This window comes from Hesperophylax consimilis, chromosome 15 (assembly GCF_061612785.1).
Source record: "Hesperophylax consimilis isolate HC1 chromosome 15, BYU_Hcon_1.0, whole genome shotgun sequence".
NCBI classification, from domain to species: domain Eukaryota; kingdom Metazoa; phylum Arthropoda; class Insecta; order Trichoptera; family Limnephilidae; genus Hesperophylax; species Hesperophylax consimilis.
Window position 1 is genome coordinate 11,765,513 of NC_142850.1, and position 19,547 is coordinate 11,785,059.

The 19,547-nt window shown below is 31.0% G+C and overlaps 1 protein-coding gene across 1 annotated transcript in view; it reads right to left on the reverse strand.

Annotated features, from left to right (window-relative positions):
* The window catches only part of LOC149417296 (atrial natriuretic peptide receptor 1-like), a 513,733-nt gene that overhangs the window by 270,220 nt on the left and 223,966 nt on the right, over positions 1 to 19,547 (reverse strand). Inside the window, exons 3-4 of the mRNA XM_089640190.1 lie at positions 12,649 to 12,839; positions 4,198 to 4,408 (exon numbers count right to left, since the gene is read on the reverse strand). Coding sequence (XP_089496316.1) covers positions 4,198 to 4,408; positions 12,649 to 12,839 — 402 coding nt within the window. The remainder of the gene's footprint in view (positions 1 to 4,197; positions 4,409 to 12,648; positions 12,840 to 19,547) is intronic.

The window sequence follows — 19,547 nt, forward strand, 5'->3', positions numbered from 1 at the left end:
GTAATATTTCATTATGAATATTCCGAGGGTCGAAATGATATAGCACTTTCAATAAATTATTCTCGTTGAGAAAAATGAGTTAGGTAACGCACGTTTTATTTAATAAAAGAGAACCACAGAAAAGGGAATAATGTTGCATTCAAACCTTTTAAATTCATCGTATGAAAAGAAAAGATTGGTTAGACGCCACAAATGAATGCAAATTCTAATGACAACTTAATTACTGGCTTTCCTTCGTGGCCGGGTAGAATTAACTATGCTTTACTGGTAATTTTTCAACAAAATCGAATTTTCTGAAAAAATATCTTATTTTTTGTTTTCTACAACGATATAAAATGGGGTGACTTTGATCAATTTTCAACGAAATTTGATAACTTTTTTATAAAATCATTTGTGTGGAATTACTTCTTCTGATATTTTAATGCACACGTTTAAACTATCTAAATAGATGAAAATTGTATAGTAAAAACAACATGGCGATGAAAATCTCCTTACGGAGGGGAGAGGCTTTCATATACCACTTTTACAAACTAATATCACAACGATAAAAATACGAGTGTGTGTATAATATTTTGATGGACACTGATATTCTTTATGATATAAATAATATAAAACATTTTGAATCGCTGAGGAATACAAAAAAATGTATTTAAATTTTTCTTTGCTCGAAAATATCTAAAAAAAACAGCTTCACAATTCAATAAACAATATGTTTGGATGTAGCTAGAAACCAACTAATTCGATTTTTATTTTCAATGTCGCGAGTGGTAGCAAGAACTATGCAGATATCCGCGATGATTAAAAATAAATTAAATAAATCCCGATTCAAAAGTCGCCCCATCTTACTGCATAGTAAAAGCTCATTTAGGTTTGGAACTCGTTGAAGAATTTTTTTTAATGGACAAATAGCGTCTAGAGCTGAAAATGTAAAAATCATTTACATGGAATGATAATCCAGGAAGCACAATCAATATCTCTAATAAATCTGCCAATTTTATGAAAAAAGAGTTTTAAAGATGAAAAAATAAGCCTGAATCTTGATGGTGGAAGAAATGCAATATGTCCACGTCAATACGATATGTCCACGAAATACAATATGTCCACGATTTCTTATTTATGAAATACAATATGTCCACGTCTCCTTAAAGAAAAGAAATCTAAAATACATTAAAACGCCGATAAAATAATTAGCATTTCTGACTATCTGCGCCAAAACGATCATAATCCATTTTCTAAGATACTTAATATGATAACATAAAGAAAGTAAAATAAGAAAAACTAGCCTTTTATCTACACTGTTAATGGCTTTGTAAAAAATACTCCAAATTATTTCAAGGAAAACGAAAACTTTGCGCTATATCGTATTACGAAAAAGAGTGTTCAATAAGTGGCCAAATTTAAATATTCGATATATTCAAGCCCAGAAAGTTAGTTTAATATTTCCATATACTCCCGTAACCGAAATCTTTAGACCATTGTTATCTTCAATGACAGATTGTAAAAAAAAATATTTACATTGAATTAAAAAGATCCGACCACGAAAGAAAAGTGATATTTGCTATCTTTCAAAAAACCAACTTAATATTATTAACCTCATTCAATTTTCAGTAGTGAGGGTGAGACCAAATTACTTTGTGATTTGACTTTGATGTTAAAAATATGTTAAAATTTAAAAATTTGAAATTTTTTTAACAAAACACAAAACATCAACAGAAGTTTTTTAACACTTTATTATAATTTACAAATTGTGTCAACTGTTTATGGTTATATCCTAACCTTTTTTAGGACAAAAAACTAACTAACTAACTAACCATCACGCCGTTTCCCCGCAGGGGTAGGCAGAGAGGACGGACCGCCAAACAACTCGGTCTTGGCACACACTTCTTGCCTCATTCACATTCATACATCGTCTCATACATACTATTCTATTATTCTGCCTCTTGACATGGACCGACTCGAGTATCTGATTCACTTGATCGTGCCATGTCTTCCTCGGGCGTCCCCGACTTTTCCTACCATACACATTTGCATCATTTATCCTCCTTACACTCCTATCTTCGCTTATTCGTTCTACATGCCCATCTAAGCGTCCCTTTCTTAATCTTACTCATTACGCTAAGATCAGCCTTGCACTCTTTGCGGATCTCCACATTCCTCACACGATCAAACATGGTTTTACCACACATACGCCTCAGGAATCTCATTTCAACAGCATTTAATCTACTATAAATTTATTTCGGACAATATTACTATAAACTTAATAAGTTTGGTTGTGATAGTTTTATGAGATTATTGTTCACATTTCCTTGTTGATTCTGGTGGCAAAATATCGTGGAAAGTTTTTTTAAAGAAAATTCTTCGAAAATCTTTCGTTAACTAGAAATAAATTTTTATTTCAACACAACCACAAACAAGCACGATTCACTTGACAGTGCTGCAGGTGTGAATAAAAGCATGGCGGCCGAATGGAGCGTCCTGATTGGTTACTGAAAAAACTGCCGCCATTGTTTCGGACGGAAGTTGACACTACAACTTTTTTTCAAAAGTTGACACTTTTTGCTATAACAGCAAGACTTCAAAGCCAAAATAGTGTGGATTGATGATTCTTACGTTACAAACAGATATATTATTGCGAAACAATGCATCTTTCTCTATAAAACTACATATTCAACTCATGTTTGACTGGTGGCGGACACTGCCACTTTTGACTCTCGGGGGCTCTTATAAAAGTTAACTATGTCAATAGTTTATAATAATACTATCCTAAATATATAAGAATATAACAACTGCAACTAGATGACACAATGCATAAATTTGAAGTGGTTATAAACAAAGTCAATTTTAATGTAATTGTAATATAATCACAAAGTGATCGTTTTCTTCGATAATTTAAAAAAATAATTGTGTAAAACCACTATATTAATTACGTTGTAATGTTTTTTTCATAAAAAATGAGAGAAAATCTTGTTCAATTAATATCAATTCACGGTTTACATACTAGATGTAATATATATAACAATAAAAGGTATATATATAAGAAGAATCTAGTATTATATATTTTAAGTGTCACCCTCTGGCGGCTTTTTGATCTTCCGTGAGAAAGAATATTTTCAGGCAACTTTATTTTCCCGGAATCAATCTCTTAGCAATGACATTAATACACTTGACTGGGAAAGATAAGGAAAAAGACACGAAAAATCGCTTAGAATTTGTATTTTTAAGGGTGGTTGCCTAAAAGATTCAAATAATGATTGTTTTATTTGAAGCCTTGAATGGTTTCGAAAGTGAATTAATTATTTTTAAATCATCGCAAGGGAAGAGCAAACAATATTGGTTTGATTTATTGAGTTCTTCCCACAAATAAAAACCGTGGGCTTATAAGCACACATTAACGTAGTAACTGTTGACACTTAATGTGAAAAAAATAGTACATTATCCGTGGAAAGAGGTAAGTACGAATACGTGGAATCTGAATAAAATAAAATAACAAAAAATAAATCAATTGCAAGACAAATGGATTTAGCAATAATAAATTTAGGAGTGACGGACGTATTAATATATTCCTCCCGCTGGGTCGAAAGACCAGTTAGAGAGGTCAAACGGTCTTCACAAACCAGCCTCTCCCAATCTGGCACGCCACGCAGCTGGTGAGCTCATCCGATGAACCCGAGCACCCCTGCTAAATCGCCAAACGTAGCGAACCATTTGGGGTTACCTACGGCAAAGGTGTTAGTTATCCAATAAATGGTTAGCCTACCCAAGTGTTTTTTTTCTATTTTCCTGTCGCCTTACTACAAAATAAAATCGGCGTTCAATACGCAACAGAACTTTTACTATATGATTAACCAAGATGTAACATTACGTAATATTATATACGTAATGCATACTCCACCTTACATTTCTTATTAACACAAAAACTTCGTGCTGAAAAAATACAACAAAAAGATAATTGAAAGAAAATGCGTAAAAAATACCCTAGAAAAAACACGGGGGAAACACATAAAACACAGAGCACACATGGAGTAACACACAAAATAAAAATCACTTAGATTTCCCATTTTTACTCAGAATTTTATTCAAACAAAATATTCGTGCGATAAATGGTTAGAAAAATTAAGTAGACGCAGTAATAAAAATCCTAGAAAAAAAGACATTACAAAAATACTACAGTGTCATTTATTGGGTAATTGTACTTACTTCTGGCTTTCTTGGATATGTTCCTAAGCATGTCAATGTACTCGACTTTGGTAGTGTTGGTCTCATCGAAGGACATGACTTTGAGGTCTTTCTTCTTGCCATCGAGGACGCTGAAGATGGCTCCCACGGTGAGGTAGCAGAGACTGTTCCCTTTGCCAGTGCTGGAGCCGAAGTTGTGGAACATCATGCCGCAGATGTCCCAGCCAAAACCCTTGGGGGGAGGAAAATCCTGGTCACATTAATTACACGGGAGGAGGTGATGGTTAGTGAGTTAGGCCAGTCAACAAAATACATGAATATGTCAAATAATTTTTTTTTCTGTTAAACTAAAAAAAAAAATGAAATTATTAAAATCAACTTAAATATTTATAAGAACCACCTAAAAATCAAACAAATGGTATCATAACCATGTAAAAACATTTGCAATTTTGAGTAAAATAAAATAGAAAAAAAAACAAAATAGTAAAATGAATACAACAACACTTTGTTCAATACAAGGCATTGTCAAATCTGTTGGAGAACGTTTTAATATGTGGTAACAATTGATTTTATCTTTAATTAGACTAATTGATCTGCAACCTCAGAGCTCAATGTCCTATATAAAAATGTGAGAACACATTGTAGATCATTGTGTTTTACAGGTAATGCACTGAATTAAAAAATCTGTTATATTAAATTATTTTTAGATATTTTCCTACATCATTTCATGAATATAATACTCATAAGGGTTGTTAGTGATGATTTGGTTAATAAATGTTATTAATTAAAATGAAATAATAAACATAAGACTCAACTAATAAACAAGCAAATTTCTTTAAAATAACGTTCAATACAGGTACGATGAAATTTTCAAATGTTCGATTGATTGACATATGGAAGTTCGACTAACAGGAATCAAATTCTTTACAGCATTTTTCTCATTGGCAACAATTTGATGTAGGTTTATTTTTTTTCCTCCTGCCTGGGTTATATAACTAAAGGAAGTTAATTAAAAACACTTTTCTTGTGAGTGGTTTTCCTTGTATTTCTTTAAAAAAATTATAATATGCCCTTTCTTAACCATACTTGGTTTATTTTCTTCCTCAAGGGAAATTAGCGAAAAAACACGAAATAAATTTTACTGTTTTTCCCTTTATGAAAGCATTTATTTCATTTGAAATGTTTCGCATATTAATAAACATAATAAAATGTCATTTTATAAAAGGTATTTTTTGTGTTTTTTCTTTCAACAATCTTCAAGAGCAAAAATAATACAAGAATAACTGATAACTGAAATAAATTATTTTTGTACGAAACCCAAATATTTCAAGAACAGATTTTTCTTTATCAGAAAATAATATTTATCTGGAGAAAGCAATTGATTTTGGGTAAACAGTATTCATTGTATTTTTCTGTTCAAAGAATAGCGAAGAAAGGGTGTTTTTGTTGACAAATCTCTATAAAAGATTGCTTATTTGATTACGTCTTTTGTTTTTTTTATGTTGTTAATCAAAATCATTAGATTTTAGACATAATATAGAAATAAAAAAAAAAACGATTTTTTAGGTCCCTATCTACTTTCTAGGTACCCTGTTTTATTAGTTTCAAAAAGCTCTTTAAGTGATTATTTTAAACAATTCATTAAAAACAAAACTGTAGGTATATTTCCAAATACTGATTTTTTAAAGAAAATTCGGTTCGTCCCACCCATAAATCCTTCCCTGGTAAAACAACACAGTGTTTAAAAAGTAACAACAGTTTTCCAACTAAAAGGACCCCAGCTACAGTTTCAGGGTGTCCCATTAATCTCGCCTAGTAAACGTCACGTGAAATCCTTCACGTGGGGTCCTATTTCACCGTACGCTAAAGGTTATTAGCTCAAACAGGTTAAACACTCGAGATCTATTAAAATGTCACACTTGTACCCGTATTATAATTGTATCCAAAAGAAAGAGCGAAAAATCATAATACGAGTATTATATATCACAGTTATGAAACACTTTATCAGTTCTGACATATTTGAAGAATTGGCGCATAATTGGTCCACTTTACAAAATTCCTTCGTTTCTGTAAACAAATCATAAATCCGATGCCTTATGATTATATTTAGAATAAGTAGTAAAAATTTTCTAAAAGGTTAAATTAAACTAAAATAATGTTAAGTTGTTTGTGCAGTAAAGAGCTGAACAACTAAATTGACATCAAATGTTTTTTGGAAAATCATGAATTATTATGTGTATTTGTATATCATTTTTTATATTTTCATACCTGAGCGAATATCAAATGTTTTACCAATTTGTTCAATTATTATATGAAACTGTATTACTTTGTTTTCCTACGAGTATATCAATCATTGCCGAGTTATTCTTATTTTATTATGCAAAGTAATGCACCTACATAAGTTACATTAATTTAGCCGATATTAAACTAGTATTTATAACAGTTTGACAGGAATCGTTGATGATTAACAAAATTACCGGAAAACTCATGACCCCGTGCAATGATAAAAAAGCTCATAAAAAACATCAATATTTACAATGCATTAATCGCCTTTCTAAGAAAAATTGAAAAACTGTGGCATAAACACACACATGAGACTAGAAAAAAATATGACTCCTATCCTAAAAAATGACGAATTACCAGAAGAAATAATACTAGAAGAAAACAAAATTTACACTTAAATTACGAAAATATGTGATTGATTTATTCTAAAAACTGCATTTTTAAATAATATCTGCCTTACTAAAAAAAATATCTTCACAACCGTTAAACGGTGTTTTTGTTACACATTGTATAAAGACTGTTAAAGTTTAGATTCTAGTTAGTACTAATAAAAAATCTTTAACTCTGTTTTTTTTAAGTCTTGCAGCATTGTTTTTTGGAACTAGCAATGACTCCACGCATACGCGTCATCAGATTATTCACCGAAACCGAAGGAGACAGCTATTTATATGTATTCTTGTATATCATTCATAAATCGTTTTTCTGTTCATAAAATGGTCAATTTACTATTATATTCGGATAATTCCAATATATTTCCAACTTATTTGTGTTATTTCAGTTTTATTCAAAATGTACTTTCATTGAATTTCATAAAGTTATTTAACGCTTTTTTTACCAATATTTATATTGAAATTAATGGTTTATATTTTATAATAACTTAATTAAAGTGATGTTTTTTTTTAAATATAGATGCTTAACTCACGTGTTGGTAACAGTGTATCGTAGAAATAAATGTTTAAAAATTTTCAAGCAATGCGTTAAAAATTAAAATAAAAACTTGTTTTATGGGAATTAAATTAAATTATATACAAAAAAAATATTTTATTGACAAGCTAAAAATTGAAAGCACATTTTTATTCCAAATTCCTGAAATAAAAGGACTGTGGTTTTTTTATTGTTGAATTCTGTGAAATTTTTTGTCAAAATTTTGGTAAGCTTTTTTTGTTATTTCAATTATTATTGCCACAATAGATAATCAATTCTCTTTAGCTGGATAAGCAATATATATATTTCCATGAAGTATTTTATATCAGCTTCTATATTAGCAAGGTTTTTTAGTACACGGACGTTTATCAATGGAATAAAATTACGTTTTAGTGAGGCTTTATATGTAGAAGGTTTGCATTATGGCATAGATGAATACATAAAACAAACAAATTAATTAACGAAGAAATCTAGGCATTAATACCAACCGCATTTTAATGTTTTTGTTTGTTGTAAAATCTTCCTGAAGCGATACATATATATATTTTTTTTTAATTAGCAACAAAGGAGTAGTTTGCTTCGTTGCAGCATTGTAAAACTAACAGTTTGAGTAATGAAAAAACTCGTCTTCGCAAAATCTTTTCCGTAAAGTTGTAAAGGAAAACGCGATATGCTCCATGAACATCGACAATGGTGCGATTGTATTGTGAAATTGCGCCGGGAAAAGAGTTTCAAATATTTTCTTTCAAGCTTTGCACTTCGTTTTGCGATGTGCAACTTTTATCAAAATAATGTTGCAGTTTTAGAACACAACGCATAGAACATTGGTTGTTTATCACATTTTTAATATCTGGAAAATGGATGTATGTTTTGAAACTGAACTAGGATAGTAATATTAAATTTCTACGTACAAGAGAAATTATAAATGATGTTCACCGAGATATTAAACGTGTGTGTGTGTTTTCAGTAACAACAACAGAGCTTTGGAAAAAATTTCTGAAATATCATTACCTTGGAACAACAAGGTTCCATCCATTGACTTTTGACTTTTCAAAATTATACCAAGTTTTTGTTCTCTTCATAATCTTCTCTAAAACATGTACAAGTTTTATGTAAGTTTGCAGATAATTATGTAACAAAGTTCTTTATATAAAAACCTTATATTTATTTTTTTTAAACGACAGGGTTTTATTTGCAATTTACGAGTAATTTAGTTGCATTAAAAAAACTTTTTTTCATCAATAATTTTCCAACTTCTGATTCTATAAAATTCAGAAAAAAACACTTTTAAAAAAGTGAATAATTTTCCCACAGTACCTATCGTAATTGAAATATCTTCGAGTTAAACATTCACCACATCATCATTCATATCTGATTCACCGCTGGAATCACTGTCAGTCAGGTCGCTTTCAAAGACTTCTTCAAAATACTTTATCCATCTCTTATTTATTTCTTCATTATTCATCTACTTATTTTTCTATCTTAAGATTTTATCACTTTCATGCTTCCGTTTTCTGGACCACTACGGAACCTTTTGACTTCCAAAACAACTTAAAGTTTTCATGGAAGTGAAAGTCATTTCGATTCCTTCGCATTCTTCCAGGCATTCTTTCATTCAACTCCTAATCTTTTCTTCCATTCCTGTACTTTTTAATATAGTGTGTAACTCTAGTGATAGCTCATTCCTATTAAAATAGTATGGCTTATTTTTAGATTGAAACTTCAGCAGTCGACACCACGACTTGTTAAAGATACAACACGGCAGAACACTTGTTCTCGCACAGACTAGAATAACGGGAGGAACGGTGCCATTAAATAAAATTTCTAAAACGGTATATACTTTTAACTACTCTTTAAATAACCTTTAAACTTTTTTTGCATATATTTTGTCATGCCAAATGTTAAGAATGTTAAATTATAATTTTGTAGTGAAATACAATAATTCTACTGTAATGGAATATTATTTTGTCATACAATAATGGATCCATAGGAAATATTGCTGGGGAATAGGTACTTTGATCGACTTGTTTTTTTTTTAATAAATTTTATCAATAACTAGCTGATATACACCCGGCGTTGCTCGGGGACTTATAAATGGTTTGGGGTAAAGTTTTGAGGTTTGAATAGAAGTGTCTGACAACTGGGGGCATTTTTAATATTGAAATACTTTTATTGTAGTAGCGTTCTATCCAGATCTCCCCATTTTTATTACAATCATTCATTGTTATACCAAACATGATTGCCCTCGGTAATCTTTTTTATACAGCACTCGGTTTATAAAAAAAAAAAAAAAATGTTTATCAATAAATTCCTCAAGCATTTTTTTAAGATTATCCGATTATGATATGTTTTATTTTAAATCCTTTTAAAAAATGACTAAGCACGGATTCCAAATCTGTCAAAACGCCTTTAATCCCGGAATATGATATTCAAGTCAAACCTCCCAGTGTTTTGATAAAATGTTTTATCGTAACGTTTTGCAACACGTAACAAGAGATAATCCACGATCACACCGTGTTGCTTGGATTAGATGCTTCTGCTTGCGGAATATTAAATTATCAATGTTTAAACTTTAATTCCAGGGCCCAAACTGTTGAAAATCTAAATCCTTTGTTAGTAAGGAATCGCAAACACTTTGGGCGTACTGATCCATGCAATCCTTTTAAACTTTGTATCAGCTATTTGACGTTGAAATGAAACATTGTTGGACTATGGGAGAAAGTTCTTTTTACAATTTCAACATATTTAATTAACAAATTAATTATTTTTTTATATTTCCAATTTCATATTATACTAGATAGGTACGTTTACAAACCAAAATGCTAGTATATACTCTTTATAATATTACAATTATACTTCGAATTGGGATGGCGGGATAATAGTCAATAGACTGTAAAACCCAATGTTATCTCGAGTAACATGAGATGAAGAAAATATATCGGACATTATTTTATGTCGCCCTATCATGCTGTCTTTTTCATACTAGACGTCAGGCACACGAAAACTAAGAAAATATTAGCATGTAAATGATTTTATACCAGGTGGCGCAGTGATCCCCTATCGGAAGATGTTCTCATTTTTGCAAAAGACGTCACGACTTTACGAAGTTAATAGAAACAGAATACATGTTGACAAAACCATAAACCGCTACACTCCTCTAGAACGAGGAATAATTATTGTGTTAAAACAATTATTTTATTTACAATTTTACTGTTTTTTTTAAAACGAATGATGACTTTTGCGTTACCCTGTATTTAACTCATTCTCTTTAAAATCAGAAACCCGTCAACATTTTTTCAATTAACCACTACATTCAATCGGCCGGCGTGGTCTAGTGGTATACGCTTTTGACTACAGATCCGAAGGTCGCGGGTTCGAACCCGGCGTGCGCAAATAAATTTTATTTGATTAATTTGTGTTATTTCACAATTAATAATTTAAAATAATATATAGTATATTTGCGGCACGTTCCAGAGTGGAAGATACTCTCAGTATCGCCCTGGTGTAAGACCACCATTCAGAATTGAAACGTTGCTTGAAATGGCTTTAGCCGTGTTTGGTGACCAGATCTGAATAGCCAGGTACTTCCCCACCTTCCTCTTCCCCATCTCCCTCCCCTCCCCAATACCCTCAGCCTCACAACATACCCCAATTGGGGATGCCATAGTCTCACTCGCTCCAGACGGGAGCAGTTGGGACTCTTGTGCGGTATTACTGTAAAAAAAAAAAAAAATATATATATGCTAGTTTTTTTTCCTTTATAATAGCTCCACCCAGGAGGCCCTGAAAAAAATTATTTTCTGAATGTTTCCTGAACAAATAGTTTATTTACATTGCTACACGTTACACCCACATATTGTATATGCCACAATTGTTACATGTCGATAGTTATAATATATTATTGATAAACGATCAAATAAGAATTTAATCAAAAAAATGTAGTTTAACTGCATCTGTGTCGTAATTTATTAAAATGGAGTAAAAATCCAGATTCCTTTATGTTCGTCTTTCCAAATAATGTCAATCGCAGAAGTAAAACATTTCATTAGAATAAATTCCATTACTGTGCTTGTGATAAAATAATTTTTTTTAGCTACTCTGTCAGGTTGTATGAAGATTTTTCAGGGTAAATTTCTATTTGTTTGATTACTTTAACATGACTGTCACTAACAGTCACTCAGCGGAGCACTTACGAGAAAATAACCAATCCAATTTAACGTCACTTAATTAAATAATATTCGCAAGCAAGTCCTCATTTAAATCTCTCATTTTAAGTACATCACGTTTCAACAAATTGGTTTAGGAAGTAAAACCGATATTGAATAGTATGATTCAACACATAAACATGTCTTCCCCAGCTCTCATTACAGTGTAATTCTCATTTAATTTTTAATGTAATAATAGATTTTTTAAAATAAAAATATGTCCGGAATAATAACTGTTGTTTGTCAAATGGAAGTAATGGTTTTCATTAAAATAGCCAATCAAAAACATAACATCAAGAAAAGGAAGAAGTTAAAATCGAAAAATGTTCATTAATATTCTCTGAATAACAAAATATGTTTTAAAAATAAACGGTTCAACCAAAAATTGTGGGACCATTTTTAAACAAATAAATTTCTGCTAATGTGGTTAAATATTCCATAATTACTCATCTGTCTAGTAAATATATAAAATGAGTTTATAAAAAAATCTAGGCTTAATTTTATACATAAAATAAATAAACGTTGTAAGTAAAGTGGAAGCAGAATTATAAAATGGAAAAACACTAATTAATTTGTAAAATTTTATAAATAATTTGATTTCATGATATTCAACGAATACGATTAAACAATTTATTTATTTTTTTAATGCCACACAATTTTTTTTTTGATGTCACTGATTATATCCGAAAAATTATAACATTTTTCGTATGTATAATCTCGGCGCACGCCGCCAGCAATAAACCTTCATTTTCATTGACAAATCAAATAATTTCACGTCAAAATGGTACTACGTAAACTTACAAGATTCAATTATTTTGAAATCAAATGAAATTCTTATGACTTTCACTTTGCAGCCTCAATTAATTGAAAACTTGTCATTTACTTGGTGTCAATTCTCTTTGTGCTGCAAAAAATTACTTAGTCGACATTAATTAGTCGAAATTCATATAGCACTGTAGGTAATATCCATTTTTAATTCAGTGACTTCCATTGCACTTATTAGATATTAACAATACTTACTAACAAATTTATAATCTGTCATTTCGTTTCTCATCCTTACCTTTAGAATGTCTTTCACAGCCTGCCCGACCATTTTATAGCCTCCCATCATCCTGGTCAGGGTTGGGTAATCAGGCTTGTTCTCAAAGGCTTCAGCGTGGGCTCCGGCCGTTAAAACGGGGATTTTCCACACCCCTGCGTATCGGGCTACAGGGGCAATGACGTATTCGCAACCAGGACCTATGAAGGCGTCTGAGAAAAGAACCAAATTCAAATTAGGAACAAATTAAAAGTTAATAAATTTATCTAACTTCATCAACTTTGATTAACAATCAATTATTATGACGGAAGTTGAAACATTCCGAACTTTGAATTTATTTCATAGTTTTATATTGATTTTTTTTTAAATCAGTGTTGTTACTTTCCGGTTTTTTAAATAGTTTATTTTATTAATACACTAGTGTATGATTTTTTATGAAACTCGAACGATTTAAAACGCAGGTATAAAAAGTATAATAATATCACATAAAAGATATAACTCAAACAAAAAAAATGGTTCTTTGACCTAAGAGTTTCATAAAAAGAACTTTATAAAATTAATAATCACATAACAATAAATTCAAATATTTTGTGATAATTTGAGACAAAACTATGAAAAATCAATACTTGAAGATGCCGCACCATTGAGATTGCATGAATTCGAATAAATAATTAACAACTCATCTCTTCTAAGTCTGAATTCGAAAAGCTTTCAAATGATTTTGAAGTTTTCCAATTTAAACAAAAGTTATATATAATTATATAACTTTTATATATTTTTATTCCCTCATTCCATAATTTTAAATGATAGCCTTAAACCAAAACCTCCTAGATCACAAGGCCGGGACACTCATTCAAAGCAGTCTCCTAACTTGAATGGGATTTTACAAAAGATTCTGTTTTGATTTTTTTTTATTTATTCTTCTTTATTAAAACATCTTAAAATGTTTAAGTTGATTTAAAAAAAATAATAAAAATACATTTTTGGTGATTCTTATACAAGTTAGGAGGCTGATTTGATTCAGTGTCCCGGCCTTGTGATCTAGAAGGTTTTGCTTGAACTCCCTTGAAGGGTGAAAGCCAGAAATATATGGAAAATTTATTTTGGCACTAATTTTAGAACAAATAAAATTACTTCGTGTTTACAATGTACTTTTACTGAACAGTAAAGTTGAACAACCCTTTTGCAGGATTAGAGTAGGACTTTACGCTCCATGTTTCATTATACAGTGGTAATTATTTGCATTAAGGGTTGCCAAAGCATTAAATAATTTGTTTTCGTGATGTTAAAATTATTTTTCACTGTCTAATGTATGCTTAAACCTTATAACCTTGTAGGAATACTTTAAAAGTGATTTCAGCTTTTTAATGTATTTATTCGAGTATCAATTTGAATTACTTAGTATAAAAGAATTTGGGGTAAAGTGAATTCATATTTGAAGGACGTTTCCGGAAAATAACATTTTAAAATTATATTGAATTGAGACAGAAGTGAATTTTTAATTGGGAAGCTAAAATAGCGTAAGGAAACCTAAACCAGTTATTTCTCTTAGACAAAAAAAAACAATATTCATAAACTAAAATAAAAAATATTTTAAAAAATAATGTAAATACCGCATAAGAGTCTCTACAGCTCTTAACCTTTCCCTTACTGTGCTAAAAAATCCACGCGTTCCGGTGCTGTGTAGTCAATACACATCTCAAAATAAGCGATTTAATTTCGGAAAAATATGAATATTCATAGCTAATCGATTATTTTTATTATATTTTATATCAAAAGTGATAATAATTGTAATTTAATTGCTGAAAACATGAAAAAATCATCGGCAGATGCTAAAGAAACTTGTGAGGAGTCCACATCTAACGACGGTTTGCGGCCGACTTGCTAGCGGCTGGCGGCTAGCACAAACGCAGCTGTGCGGTCGGTAGGTATCGATGGTCTAAATCAAAATACAACTGCAGACGTGTGGATGTCTCATGTTCCCGCATAGCAAATTAAAGCGGGACATCAATAGCGTATCATTTCCTCGCACACTCTTCGAGTATTAGTATCACACGGTTGATTGTATTGGTGTATTTGTTTCCGATTTTTAACAAAAATCTCTGATTTTTAATTAAATTTGAAAACTATCTAAAATATTATTTTTTTAATTCAGTGCATAAATGTATAACGGAGGAATAACTTAAATCTGAACCCATAATTCATTATATTCAAAGAGTTATTAAAGTTATTAGAAGCAATGTGTAGTAAATACACACCACAGATGAGGAAAGGTTAACCGTCTGGAGCCAGTAGGACTAAGAAGGCGCACGCACTGCGATTAAGAGCAGCGGTTTTTGAATAGCTGAAAACGCCAAACCGCGTACAAATTCGCACTCCGGCTTGCGTTTTTACAAAATTTTATTTCAGTACCACCAAAAAATAGAATTATTATTATTTAATTAAACCGCGTATTATTATTTAATTAAACTACGTTTAATCGCAGTGCGTGATAAGCTTTTGGCATTTTATAAAACTGAATGGAATCGTGAAGAGATGGAGAAGAGGAAGATGGGAGGTACCTAGCTATTCAGATCTGGTCACCAAACACAGATAAAGCCATTTCAAACAACATTTCGATTACGAATTGTGGTTTTTCACCAGGCGATACTATTTTGAATCTTTTTTTAATTTGTCAATTTTACAGACAAAAAGTAATTATAAAAGATTCGTAGAGCAAAGACTCGGAGGCCAAATGGTCTAAGCTTTATTTTATTAATTTGAGATACATGAACATATGTCATACGTTAGTGTGTTATAATTGTACGAATAACATATTGGTAGTAGATATAAATCTTTTATATAAATACTGATAGATAAACTGAGCAATGAAGGTAATGGACCTTTACGAATAAATTTTTTTTTAAATGTGCTCTAAAAAGGTCGTCTTATGAAACAGAATATCTGACAACACCTTTATTTATTTCCTGCAACAATATATTGTTATCGCTTTAGTTATAAACAGAATTGAGAAATACTTTAAACTTTCACCAGTGTATGGTTAAATACTTCCTTTATACTTTTTGACTTATTCCATGTTGTTGGTAAATATTTTGCCGCAAAATGTTACTCTGCGAGCCCTTTACAAATTTGTTTGTGGAAATAATTTAGACAAACAATCTACCTGGTTGAAATTTAAGTTTTCAAAAAAATAATAGACTTCCAAATGGGAACGTTTCAGAGTCTTTGTCTGATTTCTTTGTGGCAATTTTAACTGTTATTTTTAATGCGAAAGTTTTTTTTTAATTTTTTAATTTTTTAAATAAGAAAGCTTATTTTAGTGGTTTTTTAGTCTTTCTTTTTTTTCTATCTTGGTCTACGTTGTAATTAATCAATTTAAACGTTGTACGTTCAACAGCTGATCGGAATTTCGATGCCAAAAAACAGGCAGCTGTATTACCAAAATAATTAAAAGTAAACAAAATTATTAGGTATTGGACTGTAAGGGTCGGGCGGGGGGGTGGGCGGTTACTCGGTTGAGTGAACAGGGATGACACATGAAAGTAAAAATATGTTTGCCGTTAAGTAAACATAAAAAAATACACTGACCAATATATTATGTAATCAGTGTATAAAATGCTGTCTACATTCGTAATTTATTTAAATAAAAATTTGAACGTTCGATTTTCAAAATCTTCTTTCTTTCTTAAAAAGTTCTTCACCGATTGCTTTGAAATTTTGACACAAAGTTTCATTCAAATACACGTGTATTTTTTATATATACCTACATTATATATACAGGGTGTATCGGCACGTATCCGACAAATTTTAACCAGCGATTCCTGAGCATATATGGAGTAAAAAATGTTAAAGCCACTCTGCTGTTCAGTAACGATTTTTTTATAAAAAAAATTACCATTCATATTTTCATCACATGTCACCACTGTTTTATCCTTTGTCAAAGTTTGAAAACCCATCTGGCAATATTTTATTCGAATTCCGTTGAATAAAGTACGTATGTACCTACATTGCCGCACTTTTACAATCACAAAGAAATGGCACGGCACCATTCGTCTCATTTTTAACTACTATTATTTTGTGTGTACGAAAGAGCAAAGACGCCTTTCGACATACTTGCTAATAACAGCCTTTGAACACGAAAAGCAATGCCAATGACAGTGATGTAGTGTGGAAATTTTTTTTTTTTTTTTGGTTTTAATTGAAAAAAAAATGTTACCGGACAGCAAAGTGCCCATAACATTTTTTACTCCAAATGTGCTAAGGAATAGCTGGTTAAAGTTTGTCGGGTTAGTGCCGATACACCTTGTATACATGCTATTTAAAAAAAAGCGTCTTCTGTTGGACAAACATGTTTCTCTATCTACACAGATAGACTGAGCCACAGCAACGCGTGGCGGGGTACAGCTAGTTCCTAATAAGTTCAGTAATCTCTGGTTGGTGTGCCCAGTACCCACTGATACGCCGTGTTTACACAGTGTATGGATAGTCGTAGTACAAGCGGAAAACTGGTGAACAACATCACGTAAACCTTTTTTATGCGATCTGAACATTTCAATTTCCCACTTTTTTTCAATTCTTTGAGCTTTAAAACCCATGTAAGTCGGGTTCATGCTTAGAAGTATATAAATACATTAAAAAACTGATGTTAACCCCTTTCACTGTTTTTTTTTTTTTAATTTGGTATAAAAAAATCCAATTTCGGACTCGATTTACAGCGAACTCGATTTAGCGATTTACAACAAAAGCTCTAATCACAAAATGGAATAGATTTACCAGTTTTCCGCTTGTACTACGAGTTTCCGGACACCGTGTATGTATTATAAAATATTGATTGAATATTTTATTTGAATCTTAAAATGAAATTTTTGGGCTGTTTCAACGCATTAAGGTTAATTAAGGAAATAAAAACGTGTTCAACAAACTAACCAAATACTGCAAATTCTGCTTCATGTAAATCTTTCTTACTTTCCTAGCTCCATATAAACCTAATGTAACGTCTGTATAAGTGCTAATTGGTATTAAGTCTGCATACACGCGGAATAACTTAATACCCCGGGGCTTACACCATATTACAGTATATTAGCCGGCACGATGCGCAATCGTCGATATGAGAGCACCAAAACTACTCGCGGTAACAAAGCACAACTCTGTTCAAAGTTCATGGATATTAATGCTGGTAAACTATCCACCACAACAAAGGCAAGAACTCGTGTAAATTTATGGTCATTAGAATTTATTGTCAGAACTTAAAGTTTAGCAGTTAAAAATTAGGTTGAACAATTGTATTATTTTCTATATATTTTATATGAATTCATTGTACTTACTGACTACCTAAATTATTTTTAGACCGTTTTATGTAAGATTAATTTGTTTGTATCTATCTTGACTAATTATTTTACAAGTCTGTGTCTTACACTAATGAAGATTGATGATTTTATGCGTATATTAGTTGACATCGATACGTAATTAAAAATGATAAGTTGATATAAAAATGTTATTCATTTGAAAATTCTAAAATGTTGTTCTCTGATCAAGACATTTGTCAAAAAATGACGAATGGCGGTGGTCGTTCAGGAGACAAAATTCAGTGCTTTTATGTTATGAGATACAAATCTTCAATTTTCCCAAACTTTGTTTTCTTTGGTTTATTTAAGATTTCGTATAATGCACCATTATTGAACGCTTGAAATTAATTTTTAACTATTTCCTTGTAATTTTTGTTTTAGCTTTTTTTCTGTGCATCATAAAAACAACTCGTAAAAAGCAATGCTTTTGTTTACTTACATTTGTTTTTTATAACAGGTGTATTAAAAATAAACAATTGAAAGCAGTTTGATTGAAGATTGAACATTCCTCCCCAAAGAATGGCTCTTTAAGGCTGTGAACTTTTAAAATATCCATAAATACTTTTTAAAAAATGATATGATATCAAACCTTCCTCTCCAGGGATTGGAGTCACAACGCTAACAACTAAGCCAAATTTCAATTGGATAGTACCGACATTTGTTACGTGTAAACATTTTATTTATCAAATATAATGTGATTAAATTTAAAAAAAATGCATTTTCATCAACAGCGAGCCTGTCTGCCGAGTTTCAGCACGATTGGATGTCGGGAAGTGGGTTAATTTCCACTTTAGTCATAACAAATCATTTTTACTTGAATGTTAATGTTATGGATACTCCAAAAATATCTGACCACGAAAATATATTAACAATATTTGAAACGACCACAAGTCCGAAGCCACAGGGAATACGAAATATAACGTATAGAAAAAAAATAACTATAATAAGGATACATTATGCACAGCATTACAAAACAAAAAATGGATCTGCGATACCCAAGGAAATTTAGACGGAAAAGCCGATGAACTAGTAGGACATCTGAAAACAGTAGTAAATGAGCTAATGCCTTTAACTAATATTATATTAAAAGATACAAATAAATGGTATACAAAATCCCTACATATTCTACAAAAACAAAGGGATACAGCCTATAAAGCCTGTAAAATACAATTCACTGAAGAAAGGTGGGAAACTTATAAGAAACTTAGAAACATGTACAGTACAGAAATAAAACATACCAAAAATTCGTATATCAGGCAAAAAATAATTACCTCTCAAAGTGACTCAAGAAAAATGTGGACTACACTTAAAGAAATTATAAGCGGCAAACAGAGGGAAAACATTAAGGAAGTTCGGTTTCCAGATGGAGTTGAAGATGATACACTTAAAATAGCCCAAAAATTTAACACAAATTTTGTACTTAGTGTCGAAAACATAAATAAGAGTATTCCATTAGTCGCAGATACCTCTTCTCAATCATCGGAAAAAAGAGAGAATAAAAATATTTTCAGGTTTAATAAAATTGACAATGAGTATTTAATGAAAATCATTAAAACAATGAAACCAAAATCATCG